The 18,608-nt window shown below is 37.1% G+C and overlaps 2 protein-coding genes across 3 annotated transcripts; one reads left to right on the top strand and one right to left on the bottom strand.

Moving 5' to 3' along the window:
- The first annotated feature begins 1,577 nt into the window (after window positions 1-1,577).
- On the top strand, window positions 1,578-8,223 carry LOC107664633 (serine protease 33-like). The gene is made up of 7 exons (XM_016455251.1): window positions 1,578-1,840; window positions 1,972-1,995; window positions 2,124-2,209; window positions 4,303-4,382; window positions 4,485-4,756; window positions 7,000-7,160; window positions 7,305-8,223. The coding sequence occupies exons 1-7, from the start codon at window positions 1,795-1,797 to the stop codon at window positions 7,560-7,562; spliced, it is 927 nt and encodes a 308-aa protein (XP_016310737.1). The 5' UTR covers window positions 1,578-1,794; the 3' UTR covers window positions 7,563-8,223.
- Window positions 8,224-9,227: 1,004 nt separating this feature from the next.
- Window positions 9,228-16,932, bottom strand: LOC107664629 (mitogen-activated protein kinase 7-like). Of its 2 annotated transcripts, none has more exons than XM_016455243.1 (7): window positions 16,838-16,932; window positions 15,997-16,310; window positions 15,107-15,272; window positions 13,627-15,029; window positions 11,596-12,728; window positions 9,955-10,088; window positions 9,228-9,834 (listed from the first exon to the last, which is right to left on the bottom strand). In XM_016455243.1, the coding sequence occupies exons 2-7, from the start codon at window positions 16,307-16,309 to the stop codon at window positions 9,681-9,683; spliced, it is 3,303 nt and encodes a 1,100-aa protein (XP_016310729.1). In that variant the 5' UTR covers window position 16,310; window positions 16,838-16,932; the 3' UTR covers window positions 9,228-9,680. The 2 variants fall into 2 exon arrangements, with proteins under 2 accessions (XP_016310729.1, XP_016310730.1); XM_016455244.1 differs by having other exon boundaries at window positions 11,596-12,713.
- Window positions 16,933-18,608: the final 1,676 nt, after the last annotated feature.

The raw sequence follows: 18,608 nt of genomic DNA, 5'->3' as shown, positions 1-18,608 counted from the left end.
CTAGAAAATTGCAACTTTTCATTTTCCGTCAGTCTTAGTACACGATGTAACTACAGAAGAGTCGTTTATATTTAAAATCCTATTTAAAAACAGTTTTAAATAGGAAAAATATAGAAACTCTTTGGTCTTTTTGAGCGAGATGCTAACGGTCTAATCAGATTCAATGATCTATGCTAAGCTACAGCTAAAAGTGCTACCGCCAGACCCGGAGATCGGCTGAATGGATTCGAAAACGGTAAAACTCAACTGTTTAACTCTAGGGGAGTTGGAAAATGAGCCTATTTTCAAAAATTGTGGAGTGTTCCTTTAAGGTGCACGTCTTCTTTAAGAGGTCAATGTAAACGCCCACTGCTATGATTGGGTAACAGCTTGAAATAAGTATTATACTTGTAGAACACTTATGATTGCAACTGTTTTATGATTGCTACAGTTGATTACAGGTGCAGGAAGTCTTGTACTGTTGTATTCATCTCTATTGCATAATAAAAGTAGAAAGTGGGTCATTTTGGCAGCTTGGTTTCAGTAAAAGCTGTTTTTAAACTAACAAGGAAGTTTTGAGTTCACTTACATTATGTTTTTATGTTTTTAAAGTACAATTTATGGAGCCATTATTTCAGGAGCCATTACTCAAGTCTACTACATAATGTTACAAAAATCATGAATTATTTAAAAAAAAATGATGATGATATGATGATGATTATTATAATTATTATTTACATTTTTACTTTTTTCAATTATCAGTGTGCAAATTTGGTACACAATACACATTTCTTATTATTAGCACAGTAACAAATAAAAATTATGTGCTGCCTAATGCAGTTTGCGAACAGCAATTGTCGTTTATTAGTACTGAATGCATACAAATCACCGTACTTTCAAGTCAGTTTTGGGTTTTAAGAAAGTAATTTTTAGAAACAGAATCTAATCAGTACAGATAGAGAAGTTCATGTCATTACACCAGCAAGATATAAGCAATAACATATGATTACACTGGTTATTAAAGAGTAAATCCTGATTGATTTTAACACTTCAACATGTGACCACCACAAACTTACAAATTCATGATCACTAAATAAATGCACTTCTTCTTTGATGATAACGTCCTTGGCTTTATGTGTGTAGGGCCACTAAAATATTCTGAACCGGTTATACCTGTTTCTCAGTCATGCGCATGCAAAAAGGGACTGATTGTTCAAACATGTTTACAAAAGTCCCTGCTACCCACACATTACTATTAAATGACATACGCCACACAATTTAAAACTGAAGTAATTTAGCAGCTATTTAATGGGAAACAATTAAATCAACGATTTTTCAACAAAGCCACTACAAGGCAGAATTGTAGACATTGAAGTTGTTGAAATCAAATGTTGTTGAAATTACAGAAATGATTGACTTAGAGCCTATATCGAAACCTGCATTCATTAGTTCACTGCAAATACCTTGCACTGCCACATTCTTGGACAAATTCCCCGAAACAAAACAGAGAAACCAAAACTGCTAGAGGTGGAAAAGTGGGCGGAGTTTAGACTCACTGAGGGCGGGACGAACGTTCCTGATTGGTCATTGCAGGATAGGTAGGCAGATGATTTGAAGAAAAAAAAGAGATCTCGGGTAATGTTTCTTTCATGAGCGAAACTTCCGAATTCTTGATCTTCACTGTTCTCTTGACGTTGTCGAACAAGGACGTGATTATTTCTAGAAACAATCGTTTTAAAGACTTGCGTCCATTGCCGCTGAATTAAAAGCAAAGTTGAAGTTTCTGAACACAAGGAACAAAGGTGTTTTGTTAGGATGCGGTACATCTCAGGTATTCGGACTGCCTTCGTCATATTGATTGGTAGGTGCATAACTTTAGTTAGTTTTTTTTCTTTCTAAAAACAAAATCTTTTTTTTTTTTTGCTAACGAATTAACAGTTAATGTAGGATTGTAACTTCATTGTTTTGTTTTATGTTGGGCGCGCCATTCAGGGTTATGGATGGGCGAGGCTCAAGGTAAGAAATTGACCTAATTTGCATACATACTAGCTAAATCGATACTTAAAATATTATTATATCAGTTTATATACTTAAAATGTTAACGTCTTTTATGTGTGTAAAGCAAATCAATGTGTTTCTCTCAGAATGCGGTCGGCCACAAATGCTGAACAGGATAGTTGGAGGCTCCGCTGCGTCAGAAGGGGCGTGGCCTTGGCAGGTGGATATTCACGTAAGAATGGCAGCCATTATGAAACTAAAGTTTTGGAAAACAAATTAAATGGTTGATAGAGTTTATGAAGAATAGAGAAAGTCCTTGGAATGTATTTCCTAATTATATATTTAATACTCTTGGAGGCATAGACTTTTTGTTGAAATGTAATTTTTCTGTTGACAAAATTCCTGTTAAATTGGCCGGTTTTCACAGACAAGCCCTGTTAGCATGGAAATTGATATATAAGCACAATTTTTCACCCCACAACTATTTCATATGGAATAACAAGGACATATTATTTAAAAACAAATCTTTATTCTATCATACTTGGTTCAAGGAAGGTATTCTTTTAGTAAGGCAGTTAGTTAATTCCCATGGGTACTTGTTGTCGTATACTGAATTTCTTCAGAAATTCCAGTTACCAGTTAAACCAAGAGAATTTGCTATTGTTTTTGACGCAATTCCAAAGAGTGTGATGTTACTTTTAAAAAACTGTATCTCAGAAGAAATCAGCATGGTTAATCCTTGTGGTAACATTTTCATTGAAAATGTTGATGTTTTAAAACAACAGTGTAGCAATAAGATTATAAGGAATGCTCTTTGTTCTGTGTCCCTACCTGCAGCAAGATTTTTTTGGTCTTTATTTGGTAATATATCTTGGGTTAAAGCATGGAAACTGCTAAATAATTTTGTATCAATAACAAAATGAAGGAAGCGTCTTACAAAATACTTAGTCGAATTTATCCTGCTAAGCATGTTTTGGAACGATTTAAGCTTAATATTTCGTATACCTGTGAATTTTGTGGTCAAGAAAAAAAAATATTTTGCATCTTTTTTTTTTCATTGTATTTACTCAATTATTTTGGAAGGATTTGGAATTCTATATTAACAGAAAAATAGAGATTTGTATATTTGATGTACAATACCTCATGTTCTTGTGGCATTGAATTAATAAAGCATTAAAAAAAAAAAGTTTTGGAAAACAGGCAGAGTTCACAGGCCTCAGTTATAATACATTCCTGTAGCTCAGACAGTCGAACAACATAGAGATCATAGTTTAATGCGTAACCTGATCAGATGCCCTGAATGCAAAATCATCATCAAGATTTTTTTTTGTTGGTCCTCCTATACAATTCCATAATAATTATTCATAATTTTACATATTAACTGAAAAGTTGTAGGCTGAAGCCTTGGCTTTTCATAAATCTATAAATGTAATCTATACAAAAGATACAAAAACAAAACAATTATGAATAGTTCACTCAAAGCTGAAAATGTACTCGCCTTCAGGCCGTCCAAGATGTAGATAAGGTTTTTTTCGTCATCGGAACCGGTTTGGAGAAATTTAACATTAGATCACTTGCTCACCAATGGATCCCAGGAGAGAAGCAGACACAAATCAAGCACAATTTACTAGTGGAAAAAAAAATGTTCCGAACATTTCTAAACAAATATGTTGGTGGTTTTGACTGGAGGAAGCGCTATTGTGAATTATGGCCAAAAGCAATGGTTTAAAGTTAAAACACCACCTTTATACAAACACACAGTTTTTCACTTTACAAGATGTTAACTGTTGAACTGGAGTGGTGTGGATTACTTTTGGATTATTGTGATGTAAGAAGCTAACTCATCTACATCTTAAATGGCCTGAGGGAGAATATATTTTAATCAAATTTAAATTTTTAGGTGAGCCATTAAAAAAATTTAAAAAAAAGAAGAAAAAAAATATTGAGACCGTTTCATAACTGGAATTTACACCTTTCATATTTAATAGAGTTGTTTCAAGTACTTCATATACAAATTATTAATGAGCTATATACTTGTTTATCACCTTGTTAAATTTGCAAATTGGACTACACATTTTAAATTCCTTGTCGCAGTTTTTCTACAATATATATATATATATATATATATACTTTATTTTTTTTTTAAATAAAGATTTGCCCTTTCTCTTATTTTATAAAATAAAGCTTTTAAATCTGGACTAAATCCAAATATCAGTGCAAGTTTTAATTACTTTATTATGAAGGTTTAGGATACATTCTGAATTGTCTGTCAGATCTGGTTTCTTATCAATATCCTCCTGATCGCTGGTTGATGTGTTCGTTTAGACTGACAGTCAAGGACATGTGTGTGGAGGAACTGTCATCTCGGAGAACTGGGTGCTGTCTGCTGCACATTGCTTTCCCAAGTAAGTTTTACACCTTTTTTTCAACACCAATATAATCCTTGTTTGTTTATTTTTTGTCTAAATATATATATATATATATATCAATTTCTCTTCTCTGTCCAGCCCTAATGACATCTCCTCCTACATGGTTTACGCGGGCCGGCAGCAGCTGAACGGCTGGAACCCGGATGAGACCAGCCATAGGATCCGTCGTGTGGTGGTTCCTCTGGGTTACACAGACCCTCAGCTGGGTCAGGATATCGCTCTAGTGGAGCTGGCCACATCTGTGACGTGGTCCGACCGCATTCAGCCTGTCTGCTTGCCATATGGCAATGTGGAGTTCAGCAGCGACATGAAATGCATGATCACTGGATGGGGTAACATCAGAGATGGAGGTGAGTGAGAGCGGACTGAAACCCACGCTACGGGCATCTGAAATTTCATCCATGCGCAGGTTGTGATGTGAAACTTAGAAATGACATTCGAAGTCAACATGAAATAAAATATTTAATAACCTAAGTTAAAGTTAATATTAAATCCAATACTAAAGTAAATAAAATAAAAATATAAAACAATAAAATTAAAAAACACTTTAATTCATTTAGGCATCACAACATTACATGTGAAATGTAGAATGTGAATAATGGATACTCATTATGAGATTTGCTAAAGATTACATTTGTAAGTGTTATTTAATTATTAGTGTTTTTAAAGATTAAGTTACGTTTAAAGGGTTAGTTCACCCAAAAATGAAGATTCTGTCATTAATTACTCAACCTCGTGTTGTTCCAAACCCGTAAGACCTTCGTTCATCTTCGGAACACAATTTAAGATATTTTTGATGAAATCTGAGGGCTCTCTGACCCTCCCATAGACAGCAAGGTAACTACCACGTTCAAGGTCCAGAAAAGTACCAAGATGATCGACAAAGTAGTCCGTGTGACATCAGTGGTTGAATGTCAGTAGAAAACAGAAATAACGACTTTATTCCACATTTTTGTCTCTACTGCGTCACTTGTGGACGCGCGTTCACAACAGTACCATGACGCGAGTGTGTGGCGGTGCAGTAGAGACGAAAATGTGGAATAAAGTCGTTATTTTTGTTTTCTTTGCACAAAAAAGTATTCTCGTAGCTTCGTAACTTTACAGTTGAACCACTGATGTCACACGGACTACTTTGTCGATCATTTTGGTACTTTTCTGGACCTTGACCGTGGTAGTTACCTTGCTGTCTATGGGAGGGTCAGAGAGCCCTCAGATTTAATCAAAAATATCTTAAATTGTGTTCCGAAGATGAACGAAGGTCTTACGGGTTTTGAACAACACGAGGGTGAGTAATTAATGACAGAATTTTCATTTGTGGGTGAACTAACCATTTAAGTGTGATGGATGACAGTAAAGTATCTAAATATGTACAATTAAAGTTGCTCATGAACTGTTGTTTGCAAGCCATTTTATTTAGTGTGAAACAGAATCAGAAAAAGGGGCTTGATTTATATTGGATCGCTTGGAAAATAGGCGTGTTGGATGACAGCAAAGGTGGTCTAAAATGTAAAAATAAAGGAAATGGGTATGTGCAATTACATAATCAGTATCAACTGATAATTGATGTGGTACCAATATATTGTTCATCCCTGCTATTTACTTTCTTAATGCAAATGTATGGTCTTATTGAGCACAATTCATTGGTGCACATTATTCTCATGCTCACCAAGGCTGTATTTATTTGCTCAAAATTACAGAAAAAAAGCAGTAATATTGTGAAATAATATTACGGTTTAAAAGAACAGTTTTATACTTGAATATATTTTAAAATGTAATTTATTGCTGTGATCAAAGCTGAATTTTCAGCATCATTTCTCCAGTCTTCAGTGTCACGTAATCCTTCAGAAATCATTCTAATATGCTGATTTGCTGCTCAAAAAACATTTCTTATTGTTATTCATGTTGAAAACATTGTGCTGCTTTATATTTTTGTGGAAACTGTGATACACTACCAAAATGGTGGGCTAAGTAAGATTTAAAATAGATTAAATGAATTTCTTAAAATTCAGCAAGTATGCATTAAATTGATGACAGTGAAGTCATTTGTTACAAAAGATTTGTTTCTGTTCAACAAAAAATCCAGAAGAAAAGCTCATGATTTCCACTAAATTAAGCAGCAAAAACTCTTTTCAACATTAATAATTATAATAAACATTATTAATAATTAAGCACCCATAATAATTGGTAATGATTTTTTGAAGGATCATGTGACACTAAAGACTGGATTAATGATGCTAAAAATTGAGCTTTTCTGTCCCAGGAATAAACTACATTTTAAAGTATATTACAATAGTAATCAGTAATTTTAAATTGTAGTAATATTTCACAATATTAAAGTTTTTACTGTATCAAATAATGCAGCCTTTGTGAGCATAAGAGATTTCTTTCAAAAAAGTTAAAAGAATAAAAGTGTAATTATTCCAAACTTTTGACCAGTAGTGCATGCATCTCGTGTGGAATATTGTCACCTGCTACATACAATAAATAAAGAAATTCTCGTTCCTTCAGCGTGTACAAAGACACAAAAGCAATCTCTTGCGTTTTTTTTTTCCCCCACAGTGAATAATCTTGTTGTTTCTCATGTCTTGTTCAGTTGCTCTGCAGGGCGTTGGGGCGTTGCAGGAAGTCCAAGTGCCAATTATTGACTCAAAGACTTGTCAGGATATGTTTCTGATAAACCCCACAGAGAACATTGACATCCGCCATGACATGATGTGTGCTGGATTCCAACAAGGTGGCAAAGACTCCTGCCAGGTGAGGAGAGCATTGCATGGGGAAAACATATGATTATTATTATTTTTTTTTACATATAAAAATACCAATGAACCTTATTTATGCATTGCTAATGTTCATAATACCCTTCACTTCTCATATATCTCTGCATGTGTACTTTTTCAGGGTGACTCTGGCGGCCCTCTGGTGTGTCAGATCAGTGACGGAAGTTGGGTGCAAGCTGGAGTTGTGAGCTTCGGTCTTGGCTGCGCTAAACCAAACCGACCAGGAGTCTATGCCAAAGTATCCAGCTTCACTAACTTCATCCAGAACCATGTTGGAGGAGTCCAGCTCAAGAGCGCATCGAGTCACATCTGGGCTGACCGGGTCATGTTGCTCATCAGTACTCTGGTGCTACTAGTATTGGTGCAGCTGCTGAGATAAACACACACTGATCCTCGCACAAGCCAAAAGACTCCCGCCCCAAAATTACCATCCTACATAAAGAGAGATTTGAATGCCATAAGTAGCTTTTTAATCAGTTTTTTAAACAACTTTATATTATTTTTTCCAATTTGGTTTGTACCAAAAATACACATAAAGACACACCGAATGATTTGAAATAAAAGATAAACGTATGTCTTTTACCTGCTCACTTGATTGTTAATATATTATTTTAACCATCTTAAACTGTAATGATTAACACTGCGATGAATCCACATAATTAAACTGTGCAAATAATGCAAATTTTAAACTGAAATGGTTCTCATGGGCAGCTGAACAGATCTTGCTGCCTACTAAATGATGCAATGATGCATACTAAAATATTAATGGACACTTATTTGATCCAGCCTTTTGCACAGCAATTATAAATGTTATTTACTTTTATATCAGGACATGTAAAAGTGTCAAGTTCACACGTGCAATTAGATGTTTATGATGTGAAGGATTTCATGCTTTTCTAGAGTCAGCCAGTTGTATATTTGTATTTTTTGGTGACTGTTTCTCTTAAAATGCTGTAAATAAAACTTTGTAATAAAATGATTTTTGTAATTGATATTTCGCGTTTGAGGTGAACACCGGTGAATCGGCCAATCCTGTCATAGCAACTGTTGCTGTCTGGCATTATGATTTTGTCAGATAAACTTACGCTCTTTTTCTAATGCAAGTCTATGGAAGATTTGTGTTTAGGTTCATTTAATCATAATTTTATATAAATTATTAAAACAATTTAAATATTCTTAATGTGCATTCAGCATCGGTAAAATGCCTACATTTTCTCCAGAGAAATTTTAAATAAGTGACATTGATTCAGGTTTTAGAGGTCATTTGTGCAATCACTTATAAATAATACATTTTCACTTTGAGTTTTTAATCACATTGCTTTGCATTAATACATTTTTATAAAAGTAACAAAGGGGGCGGGGCTTATTCAAGGTCAGTATTACTACCAAGTGCCTTCTATTTATGAAACCTTATTAATTCACGATTACAATCATATAGGATTTGCCGAAGTTTTTTAAGTGGTCTCTGGTATTTTCATAAGAATAATGTGTATTTATTATGGCAATGGTTAGCATACATAGCCTTTAGCACTGCATACAAATCTATAAATAATTATTTCTGCCTCATACTGTAATCTGAATCCCCATCGGATCGTAATCAGAAGTTGTTTCAGACACTCGCTGGTGTCTGAAAGTGAGTTTTGAGTTTTAAAAGGCCGTTTTAAAAGTCATAAATGTTGATTTTGTCTGATGCACTATATGAACACTGCAAAAGAATACCATCATTAAACGACACATGAATCCCTTTGATAGCTTTATTCAAGACAATACTCTTGTTGCTGGTGTAAAACGGAGCAAATCTGCATGTGGTGCAGTAAGTTTCACCATTTTTTACAAGACATTCATGCAACATCAAATCTAATGCTTTTCTACTTTCTACAGTCATGTCATTGTGCTCTGCTGTTTCATCCACCGTAATACTGCTGCCGTGCTGGTGACTCCTGTAGTGTACTAGAAAATAGCTTTAAACACTCGTCTGCTAGACAACGTACTATTTCAACTGACTTATTCTGTAAAATCAGCAGAATGGAGTGATATTTGTTTCATCCACCGTAATACTGCTGCCGTGCTGGTGACTCCTGTAGTGTACTAGAAAATAGCTTTAAACACTCGTCTGCTAGACAATGTACTATTTCAACTGACTTCTGTAAAATCAGCAGAATGGAGTGATATTGGCAAATCAATGGCACTAGCACCGCTGAACTGAACTCTTTCTCCTTGGTTTTTTATAATGGCACTGAAATTCTGAGAATGGAAACCCCTTAAGAACCGAACGGAGCATCATACTTTAATGTTGGCACAAATAAATAATGCATTCAAACCTATTAAAGATAAAGGCACTTTTCTGGGTAAGGTTCTAGGTAAAGGTCTTAATAATTTGGAGCCTCAAAAATACATCTCTCCAACGTATACTGGTGCACAATACAGCTATCATGTTCCTCTGTTCACCGCTCTCAACCGGTTCTACAAGGGGATGGAGACAAAATGCATGGACTGATCAGGTATCAGGAAGCGTTGAGTTGTCAGAGAGGATCATGGGAGATCCCAGCTGGAGCTCCTGCTGAAGTGACTCCATGTCAGCAGGGGTCATGCGGTGTACCTCCAGCCAATCAGAGAGCAGGGATGCAGACAGGGGGGCCAAGTCATTGTGACTAATGAAACAGAGAATTGAGATCATTGAAATGTACGTTAAAGTCAAGTACTGTAATTGGCAGTGATGTACAGTTCAAAAATAGAGCGTGCACTTTGCGGTCACCGGGATCTGAACTGACCTTTCCCTGAAGTCGGAGTGCTGGAGTTCGGTAAGCGACTGAGTGAGGAGGTCATCGAGGTCGAAGCCGACGCCGTATCCTGCTCCACTGCCTTTAGGAGTCACTGAGAAAACCGGCGGTAAAATGTCTTCAACCTGGCAGGGAAAATGATTGAGAAGAATGAAACAAATGATCAAAATTAAAATATAATTTCAATCTCCCAATTTTGACTTTATATCTCACTATTTTTTTTTTTTACTTTATCCCATAATTACCTGTTTCTTCATTACCCTGAGTTAGAAAAAGGCCTCCATACATAACATAATTTGTGTCAGAAAATAAAACAGAAAGATAAAAATAGTGCATTTTATTTCAAACAATATATGTATATACACACATAATATATAATAATAAAAAGAAAAATAGTGCATAATAATAAAATAACAAATTATATAAATAATAAGTAAAAATAACATGACCTCTGGGGGAGCTATAGTTTTTTTTTTTTCCAATCAATCAATCAATGAAAGTAAAATATAACAGTAAAACAGTAAAATAAAAATAATCTGTGGCATTACCTCTGGGGGGGGGTAGATATTTTTATAAAAATCTAAATTAAAGCAAAAGAAAACCAAAACATTTAAATTATTAATCTTTGGCATTTACCTCATTCAGCAACATTGGTGCTTCACACACACACACACACACACACACACACACACACAAAAAGCTCATAAAAAAATAAAATCATGTTTACAATTCATGTCCATTATTAAAAATTATTATTTTTTTGGATATTTTACTTCTACTTAAAGGGTTAGTTCACCCAAAAATGAAACTTCTGTCATTATTTACTCACCCTCATGTCGTTCTAAACCCGTAAGACCTCCGTTCATCTTCGGAACACAATTTAAGATATTTTTGATGGAATCTGAGAGCTCTCTAACCCTGCATAGACAGCAATGATCCTTACACGATCAAGGCCCAGAAATGTAGCAAGGACATCTGTAAAATAATCCATGTGACATCAGGGGTTCAACCGTAAAGCGATGAGAATACTTTTTGTGCGCAAAAGAAAAAAAAAAAACGACTTTATTCAACAATTCGTCTCCTCCGCGTCACCCTGGCGCCATTTTGGAGAGTATCCACTGAACGTAAATTGCGTATGCTGTTTTGTGTCAGCTGCGCCACGCGGATACGTTGTTTTCCTTTTTTTCTTTTTTTTTTTTTTCTCTCGTAGCTTTGTAAAATTACGGTTGAACCCCTGATGTCACATGGATTATTTTACCGATGTTCTTGCTGTTTCTGGGCCTTGATCGTGAAAGGACCCTTGCTGTCTATGGAAGGGTCAGAGAACTCTCAGATTCCATCAAAAATATCTTAATTTGTGTTCCGAAGATGAACGGAGGTCTTACGGGTTTGGAACGACATGAGGGTGAGTAATTAATGACAGAATTTTCATTTTTGGGTGAACTAACCCTTTAAGAGAAAACGTGTCCTATTTAAATAAATAATTAAATGTCCTGTTGATAACAGGTGTTACTTTTCTAAGCAATCAAACTTTCACCTTGAAGAAAATAAAACTGCATAATAATAATAAAAAATACCATTGCTTACATTGAAAGAAGGCAAAGAGTCATATATTATAAATAAAACATTCACCTGTGACTTTGAGAGCTGCTGTGTGACTGTGTGGATGTCAGGGATGCTGTTTGCCAGCTGTCCCGTGTCAGTGAGACCAAGGCAGGGTTGAGCTGCAGCTCCTGGAGGCTGTTTTGAAGGGCCCTGTGTATGAGAGCCATTTTGTCGCTCCTCTAAAACGCAAAGTTTGTCCAGGGTTTGAGGACCATTGCCAGTCTCTGGATTGGAAAGCGACGTGCTGGTGTCCGAAACGCCAATGCTGGGGTTCAGAGCTGATGGTTTGGTCATAAAGGATTCCAGCGGCAGCAGCTGGATGTGAGCGTTGGACTGTGACTGTGCATGCGTGACGGGCTTCGGCTGCGTTTGCATATGCGTGAAGCCCGTGTGTGCAGGGTTATTCAGTTCTGGGGGAGGTTGGTGGGTCTTCTGGGGTTGGTGCGGAGATGTTCCTGTCCAGTTCCCAAGACCGGCGAACATTGTTCCAACAGTCAGAAACGGAGGTTTTAATGTGATGTTTTTGGCAAAGGCACATGGGGTAGTTATCACACCAACACTTTCACCTCCTCCTACAGCAACTATCCCATCGTCTCCATTCTGAGCTGGACCTAAAGAGACGGACGGTGCATCATGGGTCGGTTTTGGATGGAATATTCCAGCTGCCAAACACTGTCCCATTTGAGGCAGCATTTGTGGTGGTCTGAAAGCCTGCACTCTGCTGGGCTGTTTTGGTGGCATTGATTCTCCCCCGACTGAGTTTGTCTTTACGACATTGCTTCCTTTTGCTGGCTGGATTTGGACTATCTTACTCTCACCAGTTTTGGCACTATTGGTTTCCGCGGTCTGCGGTTTATCCACGCGATTGTCCATCATTCGCCCCCAGCGCTCCAACAGCTTCTTGTCGTTGTCGCTGAGTAAAACGCCGCACAAAGATTCACCTTGTTTTCCCACCTTTTTCTCCTTCTCTTTCAGCTTCCTCTTTTTCTCCATCGCACGCTCCTGTCTCTTCCTCCGCTTCTCTTCCCTCTCTCGTTGTCTCTCCTGGGCTGTGACTGTCTTCCTCTGCTCTAGACCAGAGTTGGAGCTAGAGAGGGATGAGGATAAACCTCCAGCAGATCCTCTGATTAAATCTATACCAAGAGCTGCAGAGCCTCCATCTGGGGATGAGAGAATCAGTACATTATTGACATGACAGAACTTGTCATTACTTGGAAAAAATTTAGAAAAATTGGATAAACATTGAAAAAAAAGAAAAGAAAAGAAAGAAACAATATCATAAGAAAAGAAAACTTAAAGTTTACAGAATTTTCTATTCAGGTTTATAACCGAAAAAAAGAGGCAGTATGAAATTAATAGAATGAATATTTTATACATATAATAATTATAGTATATAAATATAAACATTAAATATATAATATTTAAAAACAATATATCACACATAAATTCACTACCGTTCAAATGTCTGGGGTCTGTAAGATTTTTAACTGTTTTTGAAGGTCTCTTATGCTCACCAGGCTGCATTTATTTGATCAAAGATACAAAAAACAGTAATATTGTGAAATATTATTACAATTTGAAATAACTGTTTTCTAACTAAATATCTTTTCAAATGTAATTTATTCTTGTGATGCAAAGCTGAATTTTCAGCAGCCATTACTCCAGTCTTCAAGAAGAACTTCTTATTATTTATGTTGAGAACAGTTGTGCCGTTTAATATTTTTGTGGATACTAATAGATAAATAGTAAATTCAATAGAACAGCATTTATTTGAAATATACATTTTCTGTAATATTGTAAATGTCTTTACTGTCACTTTTGATTAATACAATACATCCTTGCTGGATAAGTATTAATTTCTTTTTGAAAAAATAAACAAATAAATCTTACAGATACACAACTTATAACCGTTAGTGTGTATATATAAGATAAACATTATAAATAGTTGTTTTTTATATAGTTCCTTGCATGGGGATCATCATATCTGGGGGTCTGTGGCAACTAATTAAAAAAAACACTCAAGCAATATATGGCCACATACACATTGCAAACTCTCACCTCGAGCCTTCTGCCTTAGTGCTGATTTAAGCAAGGCAGCTTTGAGAGCTGCTTTTGTGTCTTCTGAAATTGCTCCCTCTTTTTTTGTACCTTCCCCGGTTGTCGCTTTCCCTCCTTTGCCCAGGGAACGTGTGAGATTTTGAGAGAGCGATTGAGCCTGGGACTGTGTGAGAGAGAGTGAAGGGATCGACTGAGAAAGACTTGAAGTGGGCGGAGTCTGAGAGATGGGGTGGGACGGAAGCATTTGATTGGACGAGACACGCTCCTCCTTTGCGCAGTTCGTCACCAGTTCGGTAAACGACATTTCCTTGTCCGTGGGAGTGGTCAGATCGATGGTTTCAGGCTGGCCGTCGGAGTTCGCGCTGGGCATGTCCACATCCTGGCAGCTTTCCTGAGCCAAATGTGGCAGAATTTGGGTAAGGTGATGTGGAGCTTGAAACGAGTTTGCATTCGTTTGAGTTTGTGTAGTGTCTGTCGGTTTGAAGTTGAGATTTGTGTGAGTTTGTGCTGTTTCCGTCAAGTATTGAGACTGTGGAGCCACGCAAAGGGTGCTACCTGACACCCCAACCCCCGCCGAGCTAGAATGGGGCAGTTTAAACTGTATCTTCTTCCTGATGCCCTGCTTCTTCTTATGAAAGTCCTGGATTTCTACTAGTATAGCTTCTTTGATTTGTTCTTTGCCCATTGGCTGCCGGTCAAATTCAAAATCGAAGGCAGGAATGCACACTGGCTCGTCATCTGAGTCGTGGTACTTGGCGAGGTAAGGGTGTTCGAGGGCTTGACATGCACTGATCCGCTCGCGAGGGTCAAATCGGAGCATTGCGCCCAACAAGTCCAATGCACTGGGCTCAGCATGCGGATACAGTGCTGCAAGCGGCTCTGGCGCTTTTGAAGGGAGGCTTCGCACGTAAGAACGCACCCGATCCGACCCTATCGAGACGACGATTCTCTCGGGCGGTGTTCCCAAAACTGAAAGAATCAGCTGAAGCTGATGCACATAGTTTTTCCCTGGAAACATCTGCCTCCTGCCGAGCATCTCACCAAAGATGCAGCCAACAGACCAGAGGTCGATGGCCAAGCTGTAGTGGTGAAGCGACAACATGAGCTCAGGTGCGCGATACCAACGGGTGGCCACATACTCGGTCATAAAGGAACGTGACTCTTCAGAGTGGGCCACACTTAATCCACGTGCCATGCCGAAGTCGCCAATCTTCAGCTCGCAGTTTTCGTTGACCAGCAGGTTGGACGGCTTGAGATCACGGTGAATGACGTTGGCTGAGTGAATGTATTTCAGGCCTCTTAACAGCTGATACAGGAAGTAGCGTGTGTGTTCTGGGGTCAGAGGTTGACGGGAGTGAATAATCTGATGCAGGTCACTCTCCATAAGGTCAAGAACCACATACCTAACGAATGAGAGACACTTTTAGCACATTAAATATGAAGAGAGAATATATGCTTGCTGCTTTGAACTCAAGCTTACACTGATTTGAAAGCCGAGTGAGGGACCATCGGCTGGAGAATGTCTTTAATGGCAATGATGTTGTCGTGTTTGAAGTGCTTGAGAATCTTGAGCTCTCGCAACGTGCGTTTGGCATTCGTCACAACCTCGAAGGCATTAGGGATCTTCTTTATTGCCACCTGCTGGCCTGAAAGCATAAATAAGTTCAGATATTAGACATCCTATCATATGTATCTATCCAAACAGATTCAGAAATTTAGAATGAACAGATATACACCTTATTTTCAAAAGTAAGCTATTTTCTGTGAATGTGCAAGTCTTCCGATTCAATAGTTGCTATAGGAAAATGACTAGAAGAATAAGTGTAAACAGTAAAACTATTTGCGCTACAAACTAGTGTGTTTGTGATTACGATGATAAATTCAAATTATATGAAAACAAATACAGTTTGCAACATCAAGCATCATAACAGGCAATTTTTGTACATCTAAAATAACTGGATGTTACACCAGAAGCCAAGTTAAAAAATGGCAGCGTCCGCTGTTACATAAAAAAATAGTGGACTGGATACATAAAATTTACATTTATGCATGTTGAGCAGAAATAAAAAAAAAAATAAAAATGTAAAAAAAAAAAAAAAAAGATTGAGACAAAATTAATTCTTGCTTAATTCTCTCTGTTAACAATAATGAACAAGAATACATGATTTTATATTATTATTTATATTAATTATCTAATAACAGTAATAATTACTATTATACATTAATAATGTTGTAATAAAAATATATTAATAACTATATAAAAAACTAAAATAATTAGCAATTTATAATAATAATAAAAATAATGAATTCTGACATCAAAGATTTAGTGTAATTATTTTAAGCCTTTGAAATGTATCCTGGCACCCTCACCATTGTCTCGTCTCCGGGCCGATGAGACCACACCATAAGCACCTGTACCAATGGTCTCAATAATGTCATATTCTTCCCCAACTTCAAACTTCACATCCAGGGAGTGGGCTTTAAGTAGAGCCAAGTTCTTATCAGCGACAGTATTTGCATCTGTTACAATAGATGTGTCATCATTAGGCTGAGAGGGACCTTCTGTAACGCCTCTGTGATGGTTGTTGTCATTGTTGCCCTCTCTCCTGTTACTGCCCTCAGAGGCTTTTCGGGCCGGCACTGCTTGGGTGTCATTTGTCTCGTCCCTCTCATTGGTTGACATTCTGAAACAAAACATTCAGAAAATGGTTAAAGATTACAGATTTTACTTTCTGTTCAGCTTATTATTATGGACTCTAAACTTCTCTTGGACATGCCAGACAGTTAATGCACTTTCCTTTTAATCGAAAATAATTTACAGAATTTCAAAAACAGCACCACTTTCATGTAACACACACACGTTTATAGTTTGTTTGAAATAATAACAACTATTACGAATATAAAAACAAGCTTTTATGTATTTATCGTTTTAAGAAATATAATTTTGAAAGGTGCACACAGAGATGCGAGCAGCTTTTAACCGAAACCATAAAATTATAGAAGCAGACATCACTTATCTGTCATTGCTCGTAACTGGACAACATACTACAGGTCCAGCAGGCCGTTTGTGAGCAATTAACGTTAATCCTGCTTATCTGCCGCAGGGTCGTGAGAGCCTATACTGGCCCATACGTTCTCTCTTTCTTTCTTTTCATATTAGGACAAAGATAAATAAAAACACATATTGTGTAATTAAAGCGGCCATAATTACCTGTTAATATATGGAAGCAGTGGAAATTCTGAGAGGTTCTTTCAAAGCATGTCTATTCTTTGCTATCACGAAGCACCGTTTTACTTCCTTGTGTTCTTCCGTATTGTGTTTGAATAAAATCAAAGGTACCAATCGACTGCATGCTAGTAAGAGGATTAACCAATGGGATTCGACAACATTGCTCGAGGGGCGGGCTCCTTGGGAGTGTAAATAGGGTCATTCTTTGGGCGGCGTCGAGTGTAGGAAGACGCGCACTGCCATATCATGTCAGACTACATATACTCATATAAACATAACAATATGGAGGTCCAAAACTGAAAAAAAATAAAATAAATAATAATAATAATAAATAGGAAATTAAATAAAGGAATAACTTCCTGAATTAATGATTTGTATTACTTTCATTTATGTATTATTTAAATATGGAAATACATGTGGGAATAAATAAATAAATAAATGTAATTGAAATTGTAGTCGTACTTGTTTATATACCTGTATTTATTTCCTATTATTACATTTGTTTGTTTTATTTTTTTAATTTCTGCAGGTTTGGATCTCCATTCAACAAAACTACATTCGTCTAAGAATCCGAACACTCTAATAAATCATCCAAACCGTTATACTGTGTATTTTAAAACGTTGAAAATACATTTATGTATGAAACTGATCCATTAGCATTAGTGTTTACGCCAGTCTTATTTAACTGGACACTGACCGCTTTCCAACCATCCAATCAAAGCGCTCGTGTCCAGTCCATACAAATAGAGGAAAAAAAAAGACTAGAATGGCAATTAGCCAAACAACAGTATTTGTTTTCAATATTTACTTTTATTTTCAATTTACTCTATAGTCCAGGTGATATGTGAAAATAATGTTCACTTTTTCATAAAAGCATGACACTTGGTACACTTGAATAGTTTGCAGCCCTAAACATTTTCAGAAATTTTCTCACACAGAACAACCTCCTTGACGGCAACCAGTCTGGTTTCAGAAGTGGACATTCAACTCTCAGTTGTTGAAGCCCTAAGACTGGCAAGAGCGGATTCCAAATCTTCAATATTTATCTTGCTGGATCTGTCCGCTACTTTTGACACGGTTAACCACCAGATCCTCCTGTCAACCCTACTGGCAAAGGGCATCTCAGGAACCACACTCCAGTGGTTTGAGTCTTATCTCTCAGATAGGTCCTTCAAGATATCTTGGAGAGGTGAGGTGTCCAAGTCATAACATCTAACTACTGGGGTGCCTCAGGGCTCAGTTATTGGACCACTTCTCTTCTCTGTCTACATGGCATCACTAGATTCTGCCATTCATAAACATGACTTTTCTTATCACTGCTATGCTGATGACATTCAGCTCTACCTCTCATTCCATCCTGATGATCCGACGATAGCTGCTCACATCTCAGCTTGTCTAACAGACATTTCTTGCTGGATGAAGTACCATCACCTTCAACTCAACCTTGCCAAGACAGAACTGCTTGTGGTTCCATCAAACCCATCATTTCATCACAATTTCACCATCCAGTTAGGCACATCAACCATAACTCCTTCAAAAATAGCCAGAAACCTTGGAGTTATGATTGATGATCAGCAGACTTTCTCAGACCACATTGCTAAAACTGCCCGGTCCTGCAGATTTGCTTTATTCAACATCAAGAAGATCAGGCCCTTTCTTTCGTGCTTCACAACTCCTTGTTCCAGCTCTTGTTCTGTCCAGGCTGGACTATTGCAATGCTCTCTTGGCAGGTCTTCCAGCCAGTTCTATCAAA

Source organism: Sinocyclocheilus anshuiensis, unplaced genomic scaffold (assembly GCF_001515605.1).
Source record: "Sinocyclocheilus anshuiensis isolate Anshui unplaced genomic scaffold, SAMN03320099.WGS_v1.1 scaffold287, whole genome shotgun sequence".
NCBI classification, from domain to species: domain Eukaryota; kingdom Metazoa; phylum Chordata; class Actinopteri; order Cypriniformes; family Cyprinidae; genus Sinocyclocheilus; species Sinocyclocheilus anshuiensis.
Note: the sequence above shows the minus strand (reverse complement) of the source record. Positions and strands in the feature narration are given on the sequence as shown.

Bases quoted from the DNA above. Each gene is read 5' to 3' on its own strand.
- LOC107664629 (XM_016455243.1), bottom strand. From the start codon at position 16,309: ATGTCAACCAATGAGAGGGACGAGACAAATGACACCCAAGCAGTGCCG. The intron at 12,729-13,626 runs GTGAGAGTTTGC...TCTCATCCCCAG, and splicing joins ACTAAGGCAGAAGGCTCGAG to ATGGAGGCTCTGCAGCTCTT. The intron at 10,089-11,595 runs GTGAATGTTTTA...TTTCCCTGCCAG, and splicing joins AGCAGCTCTCAAAGTCACAG to GTTGAAGACATTTTACCGCC.
- LOC107664633 (XM_016455251.1), top strand. From the start codon at position 1,795: ATGCGGTACATCTCAGGTATTCGGACTGCCTTCGTCATATTGATTG. The intron at 1,841-1,971 runs GTAGGTGCATAA...CGCGCCATTCAG, and splicing joins TGCCTTCGTCATATTGATTG to GGTTATGGATGGGCGAGGCT. The intron at 1,996-2,123 runs GTAAGAAATTGA...TGTTTCTCTCAG, and splicing joins ATGGATGGGCGAGGCTCAAG to AATGCGGTCGGCCACAAATG.